Source organism: Diadema antillarum, unplaced genomic scaffold (genome assembly GCF_040938485.1).
Source record: "Diadema antillarum isolate AM-2024a unplaced genomic scaffold, OU_Dant_1.0 scf00000015, whole genome shotgun sequence".
NCBI lineage: Eukaryota > Metazoa > Echinodermata > Echinoidea > Diadematoida > Diadematidae > Diadema > Diadema antillarum.
The window spans coordinates 1,289,054-1,306,347 of NW_027270904.1; the positions used below are offsets into that span (position 1 = coordinate 1,289,054).

The 17,294-nt window shown below is 39.7% G+C and overlaps 2 protein-coding genes across 2 annotated transcripts in view; one reads left to right on the forward strand and one right to left on the reverse strand.

Moving 5' to 3' along the window:
• LOC139724274 (uncharacterized) overlaps positions 1-843 on the reverse strand; it is a 47,829-nt gene extending 46,986 nt beyond the window's left edge. The window contains exon 1 of the mRNA XM_071635419.1: positions 673-843. Coding sequence (XP_071491520.1) covers positions 673-703 — 31 coding nt within the window. The 5' untranslated portion in view covers positions 704-843. The remainder of the gene's footprint in view (positions 1-672) is intronic.
• Positions 844-1,367: 524 nt separating this feature from the next.
• On the forward strand, positions 1,368-16,867 carry LOC139724283 (U3 small nucleolar RNA-associated protein 14 homolog A-like). The gene is made up of 13 exons (XM_071635430.1): positions 1,368-1,489; positions 4,265-4,349; positions 5,691-5,761; positions 7,210-7,277; positions 7,861-8,003; positions 8,867-9,022; positions 9,947-10,069; positions 10,580-10,674; positions 11,470-11,593; positions 12,311-12,388; positions 12,961-14,042; positions 14,930-15,029; positions 16,538-16,867. The coding sequence occupies exons 1-13, from the start codon at positions 1,464-1,466 to the stop codon at positions 16,865-16,867; spliced, it is 2,481 nt and encodes an 826-aa protein (XP_071491531.1). The 5' UTR covers positions 1,368-1,463.
• Positions 16,868-17,294: the final 427 nt, after the last annotated feature.

Sequence of the window (17,294 nt, forward strand, 5' to 3'; positions counted from 1 at the left end):
CAGGTCGTATTGTAAATTGATTTCGGCAGCTCTGATTGTAAGTACCGGTATCTTATCTAACAGTACGGCTATGATTTTCAGTGTAAAACCCTGTATTTTGGTCTCTGGTCACCAAAATGCTGAGCCATATCAGGCATTTCTTCGATAGCCATAGGGCTGCCATGCGACCCCGACTCGGCACGGGTTGGGGTCACTGGTGCGGTTAGGCCATGTCCTCAAATAACACAGATCGAGTAAGTCACAGATCTCAGTCAGACAACTCGTCAAGGAACTAGTAACTTGTTAGAGTGTCTAGTACGTAGTAGATTCCTTCATCTCACACATGACATTGACACATGCATTCTCACAACTTTTAGTTTCAGTTTTAGTATCAAGATGCTAAGTTTAAGTAAGATTAAGAACAATTTTTCAGAATCCCAGACAAGACGAATTTCTCTGTTATCTTCTGAAAAAGAAGAAAGGATGAAAAATAGGACTCACACTCAGGATCTAACTGACTGTTAGATCTAGCTAACTTCAGAGGTTAACAGTGTTACTGACTGTTAGGCCTACCACAGTTACTGTTACTTGTGAACTGTTACTAGAATGTTAGAGGGACAGAGTCAATGAATGTTGGTTAATACAAATCATGAAATAATAGCAGGAATAAAAACACAAGGATCGGAACCTTACCATCCAGTAAATCTTTCGCTTTGGAACTCATAGTTCACTTTCTCTTGAGATTGTCATAATCAAGATACGCTGAAACCAAGCCCAAGAATTCACGAGCCGTTAGTTTCGTTTCTGGCACAGTTTTCGACCTGCGAGAGCTACATCGAGGTGATGGACGACGACGAAAGCCATCATGGTATAAGACGATGAAAGGACATCAACCAAAGAGAACAGACGGAACACCGCGCTACCACACAGTACACTAGTGCATTGGCTTTGTATGCAGGCAAATAGGGGGCTAGCTCAGGCGCGCGCGGCGTCGCGATCGCATGCAGGCGCTAGGCGCTAGGCAGGCGCGAGTGAACGAGATAAACGAGAAAGAAGAGAAACTCGCTGAATCGATCATCCAAAGGTCAAAGAGAGGTCAACGACTCGATGGAAATTCGTCAGATTTGGGGAGGGGGAGTGCGGGGAATGATATTTAAAAAAATAGATTGTAAATGGAATTGATTTCGTCAGATTCTGAGATGTATATGCGATTAATATTCACTCTTCACTAGTTTATTCAATAATGTGTAATGTAAATAAAATTTCATAATAAGGTGCCTATCTATTGACTATGGGGTGGTTCATCCTGCTGCCGGTTTGATTGTGTGTGTCAGTGGTAAGTGTGTGTACGTGGAGTGTGTGTGTGTGTGTGTGTCTAGTGTGTATGTATGCGAACCACCACGCGGCAATTTTACGGCTGCAACCTCTAACGTTAAAGTGGTGAAGTGAAGTGCTGACTGAAGATTAACATATGCTACCAGAAAATGGCATCTGTACACAAATTACTGAGGTTAGTGGGATTAACAACTTTTAAAATTTAGTTCACTCTATCATCAATCTGTACCGTGATTTAGAAATTAGCCACGTACTACCGCCGCGGTCCTCGGGCGTCGTATGTAGTGCGTGGCCTGCACACAGTCCCGTGTATTGATATACTTGTAAGCTAATGACAATTTACCATGTTCGGACTGACTACAGTCCCACGTGCTGGAATGTATGTCAGGGTCGGTCAAGAAATTGCTGCTCTTCACTTCGTACAATCTTTCATTATGCGTTATATTTATGAGAACAAAATCCCTAAATTGTCCTACTCAAAACACTTCTTGCCAGCTACCAAATGCAGATTAAATTTGAAAGGAATGTTCATGCCTAAAATTAGATTAGCCCGACCAGACGTTACAGACGCTATGCAGCAGAGCACAGCATCAGTGTCAAATCAGACAAACGAGGCCTCGCCATCATCAGCGTCACAGTGAAAACCGCAACACAACTACAAAACTAATGAAAATACCTTTATACGTTCCACCAAGAATTGTACATTATACTCACACAAACTCCATGGAACAAAAGTGGCACAATCTTGCGCAACTTTGACCGTCGGAGTACCGTTGCAGAATTAAACCTAATAAAAAAGATACATAATTTCATAAAATTTACCAGAGTTGAATAATTGTTTTTGGTTTTAATGGCATGTATCACGTCACTCAAGATTGAGTATTTACGCCAATTACAAATAATGCAAGTTGTGTGCTAGTCTGGCTTCCAGACCCTCCACTCGTACTATTTTGCTGTACACAGGATATTGCCTTTGCCATTGCCTTCGTCTCTGCAGAGGGCGCATTTTGTAAAAGGAGTCCAGTTGGCAAAGGGTCTGGAAACCAGACTAGTTCTGCGCAAATGTGTGACCAAAATCTGTGGCATGCGCCACTTGAGTGTCGCAGCACGGTTGACATCATGACCTTTGAAAGTGTAGTTCCAATTGTGTTCTTGATTATCTAAATATGGCCGTGCAAAAAACTGATTTTCCGCTTGCACACGCTGCATAAAGTCTTTGTTTTCAGTAAGTTGTGAATTGTGTACATGTACGTCAATATCGATAACAAAAACATGAAGTCTGATTCATGAAGATTGTTCCTAATGAGTCTGAGGTGACAAAAATGATGTCAAGAATCAAAACTCAACGCGATCGATATTGCGACGTGTTCACTTTGTGTTTTGGACCTTCCTGGTACCATACAGCCCTGCCATGTCTTTACGACTGGGCTGTGTATAATTAAGCCTAAATGAACTAACCACGATATATTTGAACATGTAGAATCTAACACATTAATTGTTTAAATTGATAGACCCTAATGATATTCATGCAGGCACACAAGTCACACACTGATATTATTTAATCTTTTTATAGTAAAGCTTACTAGAAGTGTAGTGGATGTTAATAACGATATATCAAATCCATTGTTCCACCGCTTTCAGACATTGAATGTCCATGATTGCAATATGTCTTGCAAGTTGCCTCTTTGATGTATAGGTATTTCCTAAAAGTCTTCCCCCCATACCTCACTGAAATGTTTTGTTTGAATGATAAAGTACATAGTTAACCACCCGTCAGTCATCCAAATTCCACGGCTGAAAAATGGAAACAAACATCCATTCAAAATCAGTTCGCCACCTTGGTCCGGTCATTTGGAATTCACTACCACCCAGTATTCGAAATTCACAATTTAACAGGTCGTTCAAAAAACAGCCCAAAATATTTCTCCTCGCCAAATACTAGTTTCACGTTGCTTCACACTTGATCCACCACTTGTATAATTTACCCAAACCTGCGTTGCATTTTCTTTCTTTTATTTTCGTGTTTTCCAACTCCTTATAGTCAGGTGAACCCATCACTGCAAGCCCTTGAGACTTTTACGGGACACCTTTTTCTTTCACTTTACTTCACTTCTCTCTTCTTTTTTTTTAAAGTCTGACTTCTTTAGAAGTCTGACTTGTTACCACTTTGTTATATGATGACCTATGTCATCCCTTTGTGCATTATGAGTGAATTAAATATTTTGTCTTTTTTAACTGTATATATTGTAAATCTGGAAAGAAATAAAGGAGAGTTCTATGCTCTCGGTCAATCAATTAAATCAATCAAGAAACAAATGGAGACTTCGGTCCATGTTGTTCATGTAGAATCTACTGAGCAATGTCCAATGTTAATGTGACAATGAAATCTAGCATTAATCATCGTTTCTGATTTCGTTTTAGGTAGCCACACAATACTGTAATCTATTTGCAATATTTGAGATGGAGGACTTTTGTCAGCAGGAATTCTATACTTTTATTCTAATTTGAGCTAAGATACATATACTATTTACTAAGTAATCAGGAAAAAAAAACATTTCATTTAAACTAGAACGTGTTGACCATGATTCGACTGGCCGTGCCGTATTACTACACTAAAATTTAACAGCAATAAATTTGTTACTATTATGCTGATAAGAAATGCATGGATGCAGATAAAGTATGTTCATATACTGACCAATTACCAACCTACAATATTTGTGAAATTAAGATCGAGGTATTTAAAGAGTCTCAATTGCAGAAGAAATTGGCGCCCATGATTTGACCGCCTATGCCCATGGTTTGACATATATATATACTATCACTCAGTATCATACTGACACACACATATTATTGAATGATCTTTACTTCTCTTATGTGGGAGTATCTTGGAATGTTGTATGATTGATACACTTTGATAAACCTATCGGTAACTGTTGATTGACTCATACAGCCTCAAAGCCGACCATGGCTCGGAGAGTGATGATGGAGACCCAGACAACGATGTTCAGCAAACTGTCAGTGCTAGTGAGGAAGAGGTAAAGTTCCCTCCTGCCTGTTTAAAGTCGTAATTTACCATTTGCAGATGAAACAAAAACCCAGCATTAGTGCTTCAAAATAATTCTAAAATGTGAGATAGGGATAGAAACAACCAATGTAAAAATTTGAATCGATATAATCGATATTGTACAGTATTGTTGAATATATGCAAAATGCGAACAATAGTTATAATAAAACTGTTTCCAGACTAAACCGTCTACAGTTATGGTTTATTGAGAAAAGCAGTGATATCTCCCTATTTTTTAGGCCTTATTGCAAAATTTTTATATACTAAGATGTTTTGTGATATAACTGATCTACAAATATGCATAAAAAGTGATATCGTGAGAATTTTGTAGATCACTGCTCCCAAAAGTAAACGGGACCTTTAAAACCCATTGAGGACGGGCTGATTTTGTTACAACACGCATTTCCCACATAGCCCCCTGCCTGAGTAAACTGGGAATAGGTCTTCAATGGGGTAATAAAGACACATGATTTAGCATTTTGCATTCTGTTGTAGATGGCTTCTTCTTTCTTATTCATACTTTCATTTGCTGATTCCCTGTTTGATCTCTTATTGTGACGTAGCTGATGGTAAAAGGAGAACTCTGAGTTTGTGAGATGAAAATATAGCATTGCTTGTTCATGTTCAAGCTTTTAATGCTGATTGTGAAAAAGACATTTTTCTCTTAGATGAAAGCTTTTTAGAGGCAGTTAGGTTTGAGCAGCAAGCCAGTAAAAATTTAAGCAAACAAAAGCAAACAAACTAAAAAAGGAATCACTCTGTTAGAAGAAAGTCACTACTAGTACAGTTGATACATGAGTGTGCCATTTAATGCGGTAATGTAAACGGTCTTTGAAACTTCTGTTTTGGACATTTCATTATTATGTGATAGTATTATAATTTGCTTAAAAGCACAATATGATTACAATCTTTATCAGAGCTGCCATACCATGCTTGATGTGACTTCTTCGTCAAGGTGTACACAACATTTGTGTTCCATCTCGTTTCATGGGTGCTTCTTGTATAGTAGACAAGTGTGTTAATGTTATAAAATTTTCTTGGTAGTTTCCTCTTGGGGCCAAATAAAAACCAATGCATTCCACTTGTTATAATCAGATACATTGCAATATGTAGAATCCAGCTTGGCTGTATTTGAATTTACTGTGTTAGGTAAATTATGGGCTTAAAGTGTTTTTGTATTTCTTTGTTTGTTTTTTCGCTTAGGCCTTTTTTTAAGAGCAACCCATGAAATGAATATATATAGTTTATTTATAAGTATTAAGGATTTGCAGGTAAAGTTGCCTATCCCACAACTGATTTGACTTTGTCCTAGGATGATCTGGAGGATGACTCAAGACATTCTCGTTTGTTGGATGCCATCAGCTCAATGGATGCAAAAAAGAAGTGAGTTTGTTAAAAGAATTTTCTGTCTGTCATCTGGCTTCTCGTTGAGTGGCTTAAAGGGATGGTACAGTTTTGGTTGAGACCTAATTTCAGGTTTCTAACATTTTTTGGTGAGATAATGAGAAACCTCTTATGAAATATGAAAGAGCATGTAATTCTATGAGGAATTCAACGTTTATTTGATGAAAATTTGTTTTGAAATGGCTGAGATATCCAAAAAGAGCGATTGTAATAAAGTGTGGGACCCACACTTTATCACGATCGCTTTGTTTTACTTTGTTTTTGGTTGTTTCTGTCATTCCAAACCCGATTTTCATCAAATAAACTTTGAATTCCTCTTAAAATGGTATGCTCTGTACTATATCATAAGTGTTTTCTTGGTATCTCGCAAAAAAGTTAAAAGCCCAATTCTCATCTCCACCAGTACTGTACTATCCCTTTGAAATAAAGCAGGGATTAGCTGGGGACTTCAAAGTGGATCTGCATTTCAGCCACCAGCATATGGGATTAGTGGCATATCAACAAACAACAGAATCCTCTGAAGAAGCTTACTAATTTGTATGATGATTTGTAAATTTCATTAATCTCCTGATGAGCTAAGGTGTTGTTATAGACTTTGAGTTGTATAGAACTGTGCGATTTTGCATGATAGATGAAATACTAATGTATGATATTGATTTTGCCAGGTACAAATCTCACTCAGGAGTAAACTCTGAAATATGATAAACAGCAGCTCATATATGTAGCAGCATAGTGTCATAATCTGTTTCTTTTTATTGGTGTCCTTAGTTATAAAACAAAAACTAAAACATGCAAGCACATACAGCAAACACACAGACACACAAAGCCCTCTCATGAACTCATGATTGTACAACTTACCAGAATGGTTGATTCAGTGTTATACAAATGATGCACAGGATAGAGTGTGCCACGAAATATTCCTGTGCATCATTTGTTTTATAAAATGGGTCGAAAACTAACAGCATTATTCACGTACCTTTGTGGGTCAATACCAGTCAGCTACATGTAACACTCGCTCAAAAGTCAAGATGTCCGAAGATGTTCGTCCCAAACATTTACGCACGTCGCACTCGGAAATCCCGCACATAAGTACTGTACGTACGTATAAGAGTATATGTACGCCACGTGTTATGCACAAGAAAGGCCGCCAGCCGTTGTGGCAGCCCGAACTAGAAGTTGTTTACAGGATTGACAGCGCATATAGTAGCGTGTGACGCACTTGTAACAACTGATTGAGTGCACACTGCTAGTGTAAACATTGTGACGTACGTCAGGCCCCGGCCGTGCATTTACTAAGAAATTAATGCACGCACACGTGACTCATTTCAGTGCTTCCAATTGGCTACATTCTTGAACCCATTTTATAATCTCATCTAACGCATCGAAGACAAATTATGAGTGGATGGATTGTTGATATTTTATCACAGGTCAAAGGTGAAACAGAGGTCAGAGCCAAGCATGGAGGTTTCAGAATTTCAACTGAATACTAAAGACGGTGAGTACCCTGCCTATTGTTCCAACAAATAGTCAAAATTTGTCAATTAATTCCACTTCTTTTGATGTTGCACTCATTGCAACTCACATGACAATTCCAGCTGAGGGGGTGATGTAATGTTACTAATTATGAAAACAATGACCTCCAAAGGAAATACATGTATCTGGATATCTCATTGGCAGATCGCTTTGAAGCCTCCACACCGCCATCTTACCACGCACATTGTCATACACTTGTGTAGAGAGCCCACAGCATCTTGTTTTTCTCAGTGACAATATCTCTGCTGGAAAATGCGTGCATGTCGGCATAAGGGTGTACGTGGTACATAGTAGCTTGGCGGCTTAGCGGCTTCAATTGTTTGTACGGGTTGAATGGGCCAATGCGATATCCAGATATTCTGCTATATAGAGATCAGTGACCCCTACTCTGTTTGGAAGATAATGTGTGCTTAAATTCATGAAATTCTTCCTTTGAGTTGTTTCTATTGGGTCTGTGTTTACGTTGATGTAGAGCAATTTGTTTTTAGTTGCAGATAATATGTGTGTAGTCTTATTTTTTTTTTTCCCCTCTCTCTCTTTCACAGCTCAGGGCAAGGGAGTGTGGATCCATGACTTAATGGGCTCGCTGCGGAACACACCATCCCACGCAGCGCTCAAGAAGCAGATGAACATCATCAACAAGCGAAAAGTTTTGCCCACTCCACTCCATCAACACGAGGCAGACAAGGTATGCTTGCCATTGAAACCTTTGTGGAGGGAGGTTTAGTTGTTGCAACAGCAAATTCGGCCTCGTCATCTTCTTGGCATAGAAATATTTTGCTAGATGTTGATGCGTACCCCTCAAGATACACATCTGTCTAAGCTTTGGAAAAGTTTTCACTGACAAGACTTTCATCACAAGGTGACTACTCAGAGATGACAGTAGTGTTTGTAATAGCCTCAGTGTAACTGACAAATTGGAAAAGTAACCATTTGAAATGTCTCATGTTGACACAAAACCAAGGCATATTTTCTTTCGACCATTTTCACCTCATTCCAGTGTTACATGCTCTTAGTTCCTTACAGCAAGATAGAAATTCCATCTGCTCTTTGAAGCCTGTTTCGACTTTGAAAACCACTAAAGCAAATATTTGAAAATTGCTCCTGTAATTGTATCTTGAATTCAGTCATACATGAAATGAGAAATGTTTTGTGCAAAATTATCAAGAGACTAATAGGAGTCAAATAACTGAAATAGGCCCATTTGTAGATTGGAAAAAGTAATAGACATTTCCCTTCGTAGGCTAAACTGTGTTCATACTTTGTCTCATAAGATATATGAACTGCAGTAACGTATTTTGTATTCTTTCTGTTTATTTTATTTTGATTCTCTTCTCGACTAGTCCCTGTTCCATTATGCTGTATACAGCTGTGGGATGTTTATCTTCCCTCCAATAAATCAAAAAAAATAAAAAATTAGCCTGGAAATTGTTTTCTCAAAAAAAAAGATTGAAAAAATGCATTATTATTACAAAAACTGTAGTTCATCTGTAAGTGAGTTTCTCAAGAGGTAGTTGTTTATTAACTCACTCTCTGCTTGCATTTCTGCAGATCCAAAGGAAGAAGGCATATGAGGTGGTCAGCAAAGAGGTGTCGAAATGGGACCAGGTAGTGACCACCAACAGGAAGGCGGAGCATCTCTCCTTCCCCCTCAGTCAAGATGGACTAGGGCTTCCCACTACGGATCAATTTGTCAAGAAGTTTAAGGTGAGAAGATTTTTTTTTTTTGCAGAACTTCCCTCTGAATGACATTCTTTTTGGTAAGTTGTAAGCAAGAAAATAATTTTTGACCGATATTCTGAGCAAATGCACAGAGAGGATGATAAGTTAATATATTGGGAAAAATTAAACTAAGAGGAGGTGACAAGAGGATAATTACCCATGTGGCTAATATTCCTATCACAAGCCCTTTCCTTTATCTGCCATATTGCATTTGTATAGCCATGAAAGAGAATGCAAGCCATGAACTTTTTATAGAGAAAAAAAGTGATATTACATTTAGATATATTGTTACTGAACAGATTGGAAAGAAAATGTAGGTTTGTTCATATGCAGCACATTGCGGTCCTGGTGCTAGCAGATGTTTAAAACAGTTCAACATTTTCTTAATCTTTGAAGGATTAATCATTTCCATAATGAATATTTTTTCAGTGTACTCAGATGTACAACTATAGTGCTCATGATGACATGGTCACAGTGTATGCATAATGTTTGGCTTAAGAGAGTGCTGGTTTCAGTGTTGGAGCCATAGAGTGATTTCAACTTACACAAATGAGTAATGCTGATCATACATTAGTGGTTTAATATTTGCATGTGTCTGTGTGTCTGTGTGTCTGTGTGTGTGTGTGTGTGTGTGAGTGTGTGTTTTCATAATGGAAGTCTTCCTTTCAAGGAAGGCTGCACATGATAAGACACAGAACTGTATGAAAAATGAAGCATGATGCCCCTCAAGCTAGATTCAATATGCAGTGGTCATAATGCATTCGAGAAGATCCCCTCATGACAATTAACAAAATGACACTCTGAAAATAGTCTACTGTGAGATGAACTGTTAGTGTCCTGAGCTTGGTGTTAATAATCATGTTGATTGTGTGCTCTGTGGTGTTTGCTTGTCACCCTTTCTTCCAACAGCCAAGTACACCCCTCGAGCAGGAAGTGTATAAGGTCCTGCATGGCAGCAAGTTTGCTGAGAGGCCGGACCAGGAACTAACAAAGGCTGAAGAGGAGGCTATCAAAGCCATGAGCCTGTCAGAGGTAAGCCCCGCCCCCTCTCCCCCTCCTCAATGCAAATGAATACAAATCAATTTGCTGTCAATATGTTATTGATACTCATGGTCCTTTTTGGGTAAGATATGAAGTAACAAAAACAAAAAGAGCTGAACATTTGCAAAACTTTAAACTCAATTTACTGGAAAAGAGGTTACATGTAGATATTTTGTTTTGTCATCTCACGGTTGCTGTAAATTATCATTCAGAGCAATGCAGCTGTAGGCCCTACTTGCTGAAATGGTACATGTGGCATGTATTTCATCAATTAGTACTTGTGAAATGTTTTCAGTGGTTTTTTTGGGGAAAAAAAAACAACACTGTGTCTTATATGACATACCGTATTATATACTGACAGTAAATGAGAACCAAATGTGTCTTTCCACCACTTGTTAAAATGTTAACTTGTCAGTCCTCTAGCTGTCTTGCCCTAGAAAATGCATAGGAGGCTGTCCACAATGTTTGCTGCTATTTTTCTCCCCTCCCCCGTGCTCACAGGCAAGAGAGCGGAGAGCTGAGCTGCAGAAACACAGAGCTCTGATGTCGTACTATGAAGCAAAATGTCGGAGGCAGAAGAAGATCAAAAGCAAAAAGTGAGTATTCATCTCAATTGTCTTTGTAACAAGCTTATCATTATTTTCTTGCAAATTGTTGATTACCCCCCCCCCCCCAAAAAAAAAAAAGATAAATAAATGAAATAGAAATATGTGTTTCCATGTGGTTCTAGGGCAATTACCCCCTGGACAATCACCCCAGACCCTTCCCCCTGACCATAACCCTAATCCTAATCCTGAACCTAATCCTAACCCTAACCCTAATCTTTATTCTAACCTCATCACTATAAACCAGTATTTAGCCAGGGCTGATTGTCCTTGGGGGTAATTACCCTGATACGTTCTATGGTGATGCAAAGGTCATCTGCATATTTTCCCAGTCATATTTTATTGCAGTATTTAGTAAGAAAAGGTTTTCTAAAGATGGAAGGTGATAGAATCTTTGATTCATTAACAATCTGATCTGTTTGTGATAAACAAAAGATTGTTCTTCTCTGTTGGTTAGTTTGTTATAAATGACTCACAGGTATCCATTTTGGAGCTGATTCCAACGTGTTGGTTCATGCTTCCTAATGAAATGCTTGTACGCATGAATGATTTACAGGTATCCATTTTGGAGCTGATTTCAATGTGTTAGTTCATGCTTCCTAATGAAATGCTGGTACCAAAAAATTATGAATGATGAATGATTGTATGATACATTGAAATAAAACTTTGAATAGCATACGATTATATCAGGTACATTGCATCTGCATTTAAGGGGAGTGTGTCTTCCTCTATGACCTGTAAGGAATGGGGAGTTGGTATCTGAACATGGTGTTTGCCTTTTGTCAGGTTCCATCGTATCCAGAGGAAAAGTAAGGCCAAGGAAGAGGGCAAGAAGATTGAAGACTTGATGAAGACCGATCCAGAGGTTGCCCAGGAGACGCTGAACAAGCTGGAGAAGTCAAGAGCACAGGTAATAGTCTCTTACTTCAGTGCACATTGCCGAAACTTCATTGATGTTGTAATTATTCTACTTTACATAATTTCATAATTGTGTTATGACCAAGATGGAATCATGTAGTGAATGGATAAATTTGTTTTTCCCCAATTCACGAAATGTAGTATGCTGTATGCCATCATGGGTTCATGGGCCAATACAATATTTCCAAATCATGACTTCAAGACAACATTACTTGACAACATCAGTGTGTAAGAATTTGTAACTAAGAACCACAGCAACAGATTGAAAAATTAATGTTCCTATCCAAGAGAAAAGTAAGTAATTTCCCCTCCTTTTAAACTGTATACATGGCAGTTTTGTTATGGGAGGCAATATTTTGTGAATCAATAATTTTGCAAATGTCGGTTTACTTTCAAAATTTACAAAACTTAAACCATCTTGAAATATATGGTATATACAGTACTTTGTCTCATCTGTCTGCAGCACACGTTGAGTTAACCATGCAGTGGGCATATACAGTACGATATAGTGTTTTGTGTGCCTGTGTTTGTGTGTGTGTTTGTTCGTTTTTAGACAATGTATGTCAAGTGCTTGGAACTTTCTAGAAGCAAAGTTTATACATGAGACCATAAGTCATGGTCATGTATTTCTCTTCTCCTGGTATAGCATATGTGTTTCACAAGGGATGCATTGCTCCCAATTCTTTCTTCCTCCTTTCCTTGTCTACAGGAAAGAATGAGTCTGAAACACAGGAACACTGGTAAATGGGCAAAAACAATGATAAGATATGGTCGTCATAATATTTCGGTAAGTGCCAAATGTTCTGTTTTTGTCTTTAAATTTTATCTTATTTTCATCATGATGAGGTATTTTTGAGCAGATATGTGCAATTCACTGTTGTTATTAGGGTTTTTTGTGCACACGTGTGTAGAATGCATGAAGATTTTAGATATTGTTACCAACATATTCATATTTTGTACTTTTAACCACATAATATGCTGTGAGAAAGAATGAAAACCCCATTGGAACCGATGCATTTAAATGAACAAAATGTGACAGAGTGCAAAACGTCTCATCAAAGGATCTTGAGCAGGGTTTACATTGTCTGCGGGATTTTTTTATATTCGTTCTTTTATTTTCGTGCAACTACAACATTTTTCCTGTATCGTTCTTTGTAAGTTTTCTCTTCCCATTGATTAGCCTGAATGTGGTTCTACCCGTACAGGCAGGCAAAAATCGAGAATGCACTTATGACACAATAAAGAGAAGAGAGATTATTATACCTCACATTGTATCGACAAGAAAATGGCATCATTTTGCTTTCCTTTCATTTGTTATGCTGTATTGCAGTTAATAGTAATTCATTCATTTGCCTACAGGCAAGGCAGGAGCTTGCACAGCAGCTTCAAAAGAGCCGTGAACTCACTGAGAAGGTCGCAGATGTGAATGAAAGTGAGGAAGCTGGGAGAAAGAATGAAGAGGAGGAGGAGGATGAAGCAGAAAGCATCCAACCTTCACTCAGTGACATCAATAATCCTTGGTTCACTGGTGGAAAGGTTGGTAAAGGTGATGAGGAGGGCGAAGAGGAGGAGGAGAAGAGGCAAGAGGAAGGGTACATCGCCCTGGAAGAAGTGCGGGTAGACAGATCCAAAGACAATTCCAAGGATGATGATGAGGAGGAGGAAGAGGAGGATGCAGAGGATGCAGAGTTGGCTAAAGATCACAAGATGTTGAAAACCATCCAGGAAGAGAGGCGGAAGTGGGCTCAGGGGGATGCCAATGGTAGCGATGACAGTGAAGCAGACGCAGATGAGGATGATGAGCCAAGCGCTAAGGTGAAAAAGGTCCATCCGACGAAAGAGAAGATGAAGGGAAAGAACAAAGAGAAAGCCGGAAAGGCAGAAGCGAAGAAAGTGAGTAGAAAGAAAAAGAAGAAGCAAGTAAGAGTAATAGAGGTTGGGAGCGATGGGGAGGATGACAGGGAGGGAGCGGAAGAGGGTGGACTCTTGGACGAAGGTCTGGAGAGGCGGCAGACGGAGGAGTTGCTGGAGGAGCAGAGCTGGTTGCATGGGGAGGAAGGGCAGAGCACAAAAAGAGCAGCGCCCTCACTGTCCGCTTCTGTGTCGGCGGACTCCGTTGGCAGCCAGGGCCGGAGGGAGGGGGCAGCGGCATCCGGCAACGTTGACCCGAAGAAGATCTTCACCCTGAAGACCACCGAAATGAAGTCCTTGGCGCCCCAGCTGGTGGAGGAAGGGGACGACTTGGATGGGGAGAAGGGGCGCAGGGAGCACCACATGAACATCCAGCAGGCGTTTGCCGATGACGACGTGGTCGGGGAGTTCAGGGAGGAGAAGGCAGAGCGAGTGGAGAAGGACAAACCAAAGGACATTGACCTGACGTTGCCGGGATGGGGCGACTGGGGAGGAAGTGGGGTGCTACCCTCAAAGAGGAAACGGAAGAGGTAATTTTTCTTGTCTGATAAAATCTCAAACAAATAAACAAACAAGCAACAGCAAACAGAGGAGATGACATTTGCCATACTGTGAACCCATGGGCCCTAATTCACGAAATAGGCCATGCGACACTTGGTGCCCCATGGCCTATTTCGTTACGAAATCAGTCATTCGTCAACGAAATGATCATTTCGTCGATAAATGTTAACATTTCGTAACGAAGTGAACACTATGTCGACGAAATTTTAACATTTCATAACGAATGACTGATTTCCTTACGAAATAGGCCATCCGACACTTGGCGCCCCATACAAAACTACGGTCTTTGTCCATGGTTTAAACCATGGACAAAGATTGTACCACCTTCTTGAATTCGGGCCATGAAGAGGAAACGAAAAAATGTATTCAACTTTTTGCGTTCAGGGAAACCTTGTTTTAATGAGCTGTGCAGTACCACTAAAATTTCCTCGTTTTATGGTGTATCTCATTATATAGTGGATAAAAACAGAAGAATATAAAAGGAATGGGACATGCAAAACTCGTCTCGTTATATCAGGTAACTAGGTATGCCCATCCTCTTTTTAACGAGGTTTGTTGGTAGTCTGAAGGAAAACACAGAAAACAGAAGATGTGACATTGCCATCATATGAACACTCAAAGAAAAGATGGAAAAGGTAACTCTTCTTATGTTCAAACTCATCAAAGAGAAAACAGTTGAAAAACACTTCACCCGTTGTCGTGAACACTCAAAAGACAAATTTGAATACAATAGGTAAGATTTCCCTTATTATGGTCAACCCCAAAAGAGAAATCTACTCATACTATGAGTACATGAATGAATATTTATAAAGATATGGCTGAAAAAGTTGTAACTTTCCATGTTCCCTCCTGACAGGTTCATCAGGAAAGCTCCGCCCCAAGCACCACGAAGGGACGCCAATCTTCCTCACGTTATCATCAACGAGAATCGGGACAAGAAGTTTGCCCTGCATCAGGTGAGGGGAAAGCTCTGCTCCGAGGATGCGTCTTTCATCCAAATTCTGCTCTAAAGTCATTTTTTCCTTTTCTGCTTCTTTGGTAGATAGTGTATAGAAGGAATACAGTTTGTCGTCATGCGAAATGGGTCTGGGCAGAAAATTACATTATCCGTTCATGCAGTGTGAGTAGATCGTGTCAATTCACTACAGTGGGACACCTTGCTGTGATTCCTGCCCGAAAGTTTTTATACAGTTGAACCTCTCTTATCCGGCCTCCCTTTATCCGGATCTCTCTATTATACGGACGCAATCTCGCCGTGATTTTTTAAAAATAATTACGGGAGGAAAGGGGGATTCCCAACTCCTTGAGATCTCCTACACAAACACACATGAATTACATATACTTGATACATTTCTTAATGTATTATTTAGGTAAATCATCCCAAGAATTTATAAAAGAAAATGATTTCATTCTTGCAAACATGAACCTCTATTTTGGGGTCTGTTACTGAGTGTGACAATGAAAAGGTTGCAGTATACACATTACTACATGTGGTACTACAATGGGCTACATCAGTACATGTGTATGTATATGTACATGTATAAAGCATTGAGTCTCCCGTATCCAGCCAAATCCCTTATCCGGATGAGCCCCGGTCCCGACTTGTCCGGATACGAGAGGTTCAACTGTACTTCGTTTCCACACCATCAGTGGATCACATACGTTGAATATGATTTATTTCAAGGGCCTTCTTTGCTGTGCAATCTCATCATAAAATTTATTTCATAATCATGCCATTCATGATTTGACGTATGTGCTGTACATTTTTATAATCTAAGAGTCAGCAGTCAGTGACAAAATAGTATGAAATACAAAGGGACAGAAGTATCTTTTTGCTTGTGAATGCCAACTGCCAGGCAGCTTGGATTGGGTAGTTGTATATGCAGTTTTACGGCTGTATATTATCAGTACATGAAGGTATGCAGAAAAAAAGGGCACAATCATAAAGGGCTACAATGTTTTATTTAATACATAGATGAAGGGTTTTTTTTTTCTCTAAACAGTCAAAGACTAGTCCTGAGTATGCTGAGGCAGATGTCTGTGGGAAACGTGTTATAACAAAATCAGCTCGTCCTCAATGGATTAAGGAGGATGCCTTGTATATCATATTGCCACCTCATCCTGCAAGAGTTTAGTAGGCACTGTTATACTAGAGATCTGCCATGAAGTAACATACATTTATCGAATCTACTACAGCAATGAACAGAAATACTGTAAGCCAATTGATCTTTGCTGTAATTTGAAAGGAAGGTCAGGCCAAATCTTGTATGACATTGACCCCAGAACTTCGGCTTTTCTTGTCACTTTTTCAATATTCATCATCAAAGCAAATGGTGAATGGATATTTGTCTTTTCTTTGCAAGATCAGTTAATGGAACATTGTGGAACCAAACCATCAAAGGCTAGGAAACAGATATTTTCTAATCCAAGGTTCCTTTGGTGTCTGCTCCCTCCTCCCCCACAGGTGAACAACCTGCCTTTCCCATTCTCCAGCACGGAGCAGTTTGAGAGAAGCATCCGCGCCCCCATCGGGGGTACCTGGAACACCCCCTCGGCTGTGAAGGCTCTGACGAAACCCCGCATCTCCACCAGGCTGGGCACCGTCATTGACCCCATAGAGGCCGAGGAGGCGTTCAAGGGGCGGGGCGCGAAGCAGAGACAAGGGGAGGAGAAGCCCAAGAGGACGGGACCCACCCCTGACATCGTATTTAACGATGACAGTGGTAGAGATGGCAGTAGGGGTGCGGGTCACAGCAAGGGACATGGACGAAGGAGAAAGAGGAAAGGAAAATGAACCTGAGAACTCTTTTGACAGTGAACGAGATCATTGTACACAAGTTTTAACAACTGATTACCAGTGCTGATATATTTATGATCTCATTTGGATGACCATTCATGACAACATCAGTGAGGGTTGCATTTTTACCCACCAGTGTGAAGACTGGAACAAAGACTGGAGTAACTCACATATCATCCCCGACTGTCAGGAACAGAGAGTGCCATGTATTAAATGTACAGTGGAACTTTGTTATAAGGAGGTTCGATATACAAAATCCAAGAATAACGAAAATGTGAAATATTACCCAAAATGGTACGCAAGAAGTACTAGTAATGTAATCTCAGAGCATACCCCATCATGCGATGTTTTATACTCAATTACATCAATTACAATATATGGGGACACAGTAGTATCTATTGCATGCAATTTTTAATAGCTGCAT

Excerpts from the sequence above, each read along its gene's own strand:
- LOC139724283 (XM_071635430.1), top strand. The coding sequence starts at position 1,464 with ATGGCATCTGTACACAAATTACTGAG. Across the intron at positions 9,023-9,946 it reads AATTTGTCAAGAAGTTTAAG|CCAAGTACACCCCTCGAGCA; the intron begins GTGAGAAGATTT and ends TTCTTCCAACAG. Across the intron at positions 11,594-12,310 it reads TGGAGAAGTCAAGAGCACAG|GAAAGAATGAGTCTGAAACA; the intron begins GTAATAGTCTCT and ends CCTTGTCTACAG.